The sequence below is a fragment of the Aplidium turbinatum genome, chromosome 1 (assembly GCF_918807975.1).
Source record: "Aplidium turbinatum chromosome 1, kaAplTurb1.1, whole genome shotgun sequence".
Classification (NCBI taxonomy): Eukaryota; Metazoa; Chordata; class Ascidiacea; order Aplousobranchia; family Polyclinidae; genus Aplidium; species Aplidium turbinatum.
Window position 1 is genome coordinate 50,112,994 of NC_137472.1, and position 6,862 is coordinate 50,119,855.

Below are 6,862 nucleotides of genomic sequence, written 5' to 3' on the forward strand. Positions count from 1 at the left end.
GAGAACGCTGAGACAACGGAGATTTCACAAGATCACTCATGTGATATTTGTCACGTGTTTCGTGACTATATAACCAGGTGATTCACACCACAATTCAATTAAGTTGAGGCGCGCAGTCAAAAAAATTACTTGTTGGTTTGTAGGTCCTGGTAGCCTTGCTTTCAACCAATAAGCAATAATTCTGACGATTTTTAACCACAATGTAATTTTCTTTTGTGCAGAACAAGCCTTACATTTTACATACTTGCAAATCTTAATTAAGCCATACAACATGCGCTTCTATGTAATATTTTGCTCCATTGCATTGGTATCTATGATGCCTGCTTTCATCGATTGCTTGAAATGCAAAACTGGTCTTCAATTCAGCATAGATCAACCTGGAATTGGGCCTGTTACAAGTGACCTCACCCAAGAAGAATGCTTTGGAAATGGTGCACAGTGTCTCAGAGTGGATTTTGAAGCAAAAGTTGCTGGAATAGATGGTAAGTAGCCAATCATGGCTGCAGCAATTTTCCGTTTTTTAGTAATTGTGGTTAGAGCTAAATGCATATTTTCAACATCGAAACTTCACGAAGTTCTATAGCGTTACCTATAAATCAAGAGTTTTCAATCTTTTTTGCACCCTGCGATCCCCTCAGAGCAATCAATGTAGCCTTGCGACCCCTCATAAAAATATTCAACAAAAGCATACTTAATACAAAATATAACCAAATTTGATTCATGATGGCATCCAGTTATGTCTCGTTTCGCGGTTCTAATGTAGCATAAACTTTTAAAACTAAAAACGACTTTTCACGATGTTATAGGCTACTGCTTTGTTACATTTCCTTCAATTATTATTTACATTTCCGATCAAACTTGGCTAAATTAAAGAAGAAAAAATAATGAAAATAAGCTACATTTTCACCGGTTTAATCTATTGCAATCTTTTATGGATTATTAAATATGTGTGAATATGAAAAGCATGGCAGTAGGTCTAAACCAGCATTTCTTAAACTGGGGTAAATTTACCCCTGGGGGTAAATTTCCTCGTTTTGGGAGGTATATGAGCTATCAATCAAAATATCCACATCAGTTTATGGGACAGAAAAATTGTGCCAGCTGTCGGTATTGGTATTGTAGATATCATTTCACCGCTTGACGCAGATAACTGGAAATGATCTCAGTCAAAACTTGAAGGATGACATCATCAGCTATCTTCAAAACTTGCAGGAGGAGTTTGAACGATATTTTCCCGAGATAAATAGCCTACTGGCATCATTTTGATGAAAGTAGCGAGAAATCCTTTTGTATGTAAAGTGAAAGATGTTCCTGAAGCAATCCAAGAAAAATTTATAGAATTAACAAACGATTCTTTCGCAAAAGATGAGTTTCACTCTTGCAACCTATAGAAAAATTTTGGGTTAAAATATAAAATTATTATCCAAGGATAGATTAGGTACTCAAGCTCTGAATATTCTCCTTACGTTTTCTTCAACTTACCTATGCGAATGCGGCTTCTCTGCATTGCTTACTATCAAATCTAAAGCACGAAACCAACTTCATGTTGAATCCGATATTTGTTGTGCATTATCTACTACTTTACCAGATATTGAACAACTTGTTGCCAAAAAGCAAGGGCAGCCGTCGCATTGAATATAACTGATGTAATTTGTTACTTTCGTTTTTTAATAAATGAGCACCATTTTATATATTGGGGGTAAATCTGATATTCATCTTTGTTAAAAGGGTAACCCATACAAAAAAGATTAAGAACCACTGGTCTAAACGGATAAGTAAAAGCTGAAATAGTTCGATTAACAGGCAATGTCCTAAAATCAAAGTTTAAATCGAACCTCTCTGTGAAAGTTTAAATATCGAATGCAATTTATTACGGTACTTCAAACAAAAATTATTGCACTCTGAACATATAAGACCTGCCCTAAGACCTAAGAAAAATAAGACCTGCCCTACAGGGCCATGTGAGCACCATCTTCTCCCATCCCCTCTCTCTGAAATTCACTAGTGGGCCTTTAGGTCTTAATAAAGGTGCCTAAAATGTTTTTCAAACCATAGGTTGTGAATTCGGATCAAAAACATCAGACTGACTCCACGATCTGTTGGGACTCCATCTTTGATTACATAACAATGCAAAGAGCTATGGAGTTTAACTAAAATAACTAAAAGATTTTACAGGGCCGTTTTCAGAGGATAATTTGGCAATGAAAAAGGCCGTCTCTAGAACATGTAGCCTAATTGTATCACTCTTACAATGTAAAAAAAACTAAAAACTGGAAAAAAGAATGACGCAGCGTTTGTCTTAAAAAAAATAAGACGCTGGGTTGAATGCAGAACAGCTTACTTAAACAAGGTAGTAACAAAAAAATTTGGCGACGTGGAGTTTCCTTCCGTATGCAAGCTCTCTTACCTCCTAAACCGTTTTCGAATTAAAAAAAAATCATCTTGAATGCAAAACTATACGCTGGATAATCCCTGTCAGCGATGATGAACGATATACAATACCGAGGGATGCAAACTAAGCTGTAAAATGTCGAGTTTTTATAGCAGTATATAGATAGTAACATTATTTATATTAAAATGCAGAAAGACGCTGCACCAACTAAATATGAATAAGGATGAGCCCTTAAACAGAGATGTGGTCCCACTAACTGGGGCTTTAGAAGCGGTAAATAGGGCCTTGCGCAACTTAGGCTGTAGTATCGAGCTTCTGTAGCAACATTTACAACATTTTTTATTTCAAATAGCCAAAAAAAAATAAAACAAGTTGAAATGAGTGCCTGAGTGGGCCCTTAAACAACCGTGCCCCCCGGGACGTATGAGGGGTGGTTAATACAGCCCTGTTACTCTAAACCAGGGGTGACGAACCTTTTTGCGGTCGCGGGCCACTTTGTCGATTACACATGAGTTATCCGGCCACACAACTTTTTAATCGTAACCTACTATGAAATCTTTTAGAAGCGACTCAAAATATTATTCGTGAAAAGTAACAAACGGCAGATGAAAGTAATAAAACCCACACAGTTGAAATTATCTTATGCAGAATCGAAACATACAACAGTAAAAAATAAAAACAAATCAACTTGAGCAAAAAGGATAAAGCAACAGTAGGCACTGATAATGAAGACACTCCAAGACAGTTTAATTTTCGAAGCGTTTGCTTTCATATGAGTATAATTTCTTCTTTTTTTTGGCTCTATCCTTTTTGCTTAAGTTGACTAAATGTTTCGACCATTATGCTCCGAAACAACAAATCAGTTAATGAAATTCCTTTTTCAAACAACAAACCCAAGCCCATGCGAATCATACAGCTGAAGCTATCTAATGCAGCATTGAAGCATAAAATATTAAAAAATAACATTGAAGCATTGAATTTTTTTGCTTAGTGGGATTTTTGGAAAGTTCTTTGCTTGACTAAGCGTTCAATATTAGGTCGAACAGACGATGTGGCAACTCAACTGCATAGCCTACTAAGATTTTCATCTGTCAGCCTCGACCTGTAACGACTTTTTTAGGCAAAGTGTTTAGGGCAAGAGAATAGCAAAGGAAAGGTGTACCAGTGAAGGCATAAAACAGCTTTGAGATGTCTTTTGTCTTTAATGCATGAGCGATTGTCAAATTGTTTTGCGGGCCGCACAAAATTCTTTGACGGGCCGCAGGTTCGTCACCTCTGCTCTAGACCACTCTTGAACAATAATATTTTTGCACTACACAATCACAACAACGCTAAAAGAAATCAACATTTCTTTGAAAGGTGGGTGGGTACCCTGCGTACGCCACTGCCCATTGCATTGACCACCTTATCTTGGCATTCTTTTTGCAGAAACATGATGCTCCAAAACTAACATATTAAAATCTGACTTGTGGTTTGCAACATTAGCAGGCTACCGTACTTCGATTGATTAGTTGTGGGAACAGGCCGTTGAGAGATAGTTTTGGGCCCGGTACCAATGAGATTCTTGGGCCTCGAATCTAAAGTAATCCTGGCCCCAGGTCCAATAGTACCACCTGTCAACGATACTGTGTGGGAATCTTCAACCAGGGCCTGAAAAAGATTCATTAGAGCTTAATCCTGACATTTTCGCATGTTGTGGTGACTTTGAACCATTGGCGCAAGCTAAGTAACCGAGTTTAACAGAGTAAAAGTTTACCCTTGCTAAAGAGCTGTTGACTATGAATTAATCCATCTGTACCAATTGATACTGAATGGGGAGACTCATGGATAAGCGCCTGACTCATAGTTTTCGCATCTCAGATAAATGACAATGAAGAGTTATGTGAGGAAAGGCGTTCTTCCCGGCTATCAGCACAAGGCTGATTACTCACTAGCACAGCGAGCAGCAGTAACGCTTCGCTAACCAGAACGGTGTAGCTTCCACGCTAGCCATAAAGACCTCCAATTAAACGTTTAAGTTATTTTGGCAGCCGATTGTAGCATCGAATAGACAGCGATAGACACGTGTTTCGCCCATGAGGCTGGGCTCATCAGTATCGCACCGTATTCTTGCCACAGAATAGGGTGCCACAGCAAGAATACGGTGCGATACTGATGAGCCCAGCCTCATGGGCGAAACACGTGTCTATCGCTGTCTATTCGATGCTACAATCGGCTGCCAAAATAACTTAAATGAAGAGTTACTTGGCCATGCTGCGGGGGAGGGTCGCTACTCCTCACACCCGTTGGTCGACGTTGCCTTACATGCGAGAGTGGGAGCTTCCGATGTTGGGGTGCTCAGCGAAGGCAAGTCGACCCATCTGTTCTATCAGAAACAACTTAGGTTTGTGGTACGTAACGAAGTACAGCAAAATCCCGAAAACGGATTTAGCTGCTTCGTGCCACAATGCGTTTTGAGTTGTCGCAGCACAGGCTGTATAGTAGCTTATCTTAGCGATCTCTTTATGACTGATAAAACTTTACATTACGATTTATAATTTCTTGCAGTACCTTATGTCGTTGGACAGTGCGTGCCTGAAAATACTTGCTCGTCAATCACATGTGAAAGAATAACATCTACTATCAAGGATCAACAGATAGGAGTGCCATTTATACTTGGGTAAGTCGTACTCTACGTGTTTTGCTGAGTAGGACATTTCACCGCGCAGTAGCGGATTTAGAAAAAAATTAAGAGGGGCCACCATAGTTTTAACAAATCAAAAATTATGATTATGATTCCTGATGAGGACACAGGTACGTGTCGAAAACGTTTGAGTTTATTTTAATTGTGTTATATTTTTTGTGTCTAAAAAAGTATGTTAATCCCGCTAAGGTTACTCTGTTTTATTTCTCTATGGTTAAACCAAAAATTGTACGAGAAAATAGACAATCAATCAATCAATCATCAGTTTATTTGTCATATAAATAACACAAACATGAAAATAGTAAAAAATATGCCACAAACTGTTGTGTTCCTATATAAAGAAACAACGAAAAGTCTGGCTGGTCATCGAGTCTATAGACAATAGAAAAAGTTGAGGTCTAATATTAAAAACAATAAAGTTATAGGGTCTGATTGCCCTCCCATAAAATTTCAATTATTAATCTTTAAATTTCTGTTAAATTTCAGTCCATGCTCTACAAATTGCTGCTCTTCGGACAACTGCAATAGCAGCCCAGGAAGCGGTGGAAGAGGTGGAAGCGATGCAAGTGGCCCAGATGGTGGCGCCACAGGAATATCTTCCAACTCTTTAGTGTTGTTTTTGCTTTCCTCTATCTCCTTGATTACTATGTTCATGATGAAATAAAAGCAAAAATAAAATTCGATCTCTACGTTATCGCTTGCAATCATATGATGCAAACAAATCATTACATGCATACAGTGACGTAGGCTACGCAGAAAATTTTCATGGAGGGGATTGGAAAAAAACTGCATGAGACAATTTCAAAAGTAACCTAGATTTACGTCAAGGAAGAGACGAAAGTATAACAGGTCACAAACTGCCAGGGCTTCTTTTAAAGGAAAGTGGGGGACTAACCTTTTTGTCTCCCACTTTTTAGTAACTATTTTTACCTCTGGTAAAGTAACATCAGTAACAGTCGCTGTCATTTTTGCAAAAAAGTTTAGTACTTTATCTACTCTATCTTTTAGATTTTTTAGAATCTCCTCTCAGAGTTAAATAGCCTAGAGCAGAGCCTATTGATTCAGCATTACTCTTTTACAGTTAAAACATTTTTGACCTGATAGACGTAATTACAGGACCAATAAAAACTATCGCATAAAATCACAATCATATCAGTTAGTTTTGTATGCAGTTATTAGCTGCCACCAATTTCGACTTTGAAAGCTTTCTGCACAGTAAGTATTCGTTTATTTATCAGATACGCAGGTAGTTTATTTATCAACAAATCGAAACAAAAATAACACAAATGGTTTGGCTTTTGAATCTTTATCCTCGGATTGACAAAGCCTTGGTAGGTTATTCCTGGTAGTTTTGCATAGCCTACTTGTAAAGGCTTTTGACGCATGGCCGGTTACCGAGATTGACAGAGTGAAGTTTTCCGATTGTTGAAATGTTGTTGCCGGGAAATTATCCATTTACTAGGTGCCGCTGGAGAGCAATCCTGAAATGCGTTGCTCAAGCGCACACTCCGAGAGTCGAACTTTGCCACGTGATCCTGAGCTGAGGAGCTAACGGGGAAAACTTAACTTTGGGGCGAAATAATTTTGCTTCAAAGCGAAAGGACATAAGGTATTTCGAAATTACAAAACAACATTTTAAAATATGAAAAAGAAAGTAGCAATCAGCAAAAACGATTTTGCATATTCTGCAAAGAAAAAGAGCGATGATTCTGAAGTTCGAACTTAGGCTATCTTCTCATCAGTAGCGTTGACAGGGTGTTCTTTTGGACCCGGGCCGGGATAATTTT

The 6,862-nt window shown here is 38.3% G+C and overlaps 1 protein-coding gene across 1 annotated transcript; it reads left to right on the forward strand.

Moving 5' to 3' along the window:
• The first annotated feature begins 229 nt into the window (after positions 1–229).
• On the forward strand, positions 230–5,739 carry LOC145766692 (uncharacterized). Its single transcript, XM_082578404.1, has 3 exons — positions 230–482; positions 4,940–5,051; positions 5,562–5,739. Exons 1-3 carry the CDS (start codon positions 272–274, stop codon positions 5,737–5,739), a joined length of 501 nt encoding a protein of 166 aa, XP_082434530.1. The 5' UTR covers positions 230–271.
• The last annotated feature ends 1,123 nt before the right edge of the window (positions 5,740–6,862 follow it).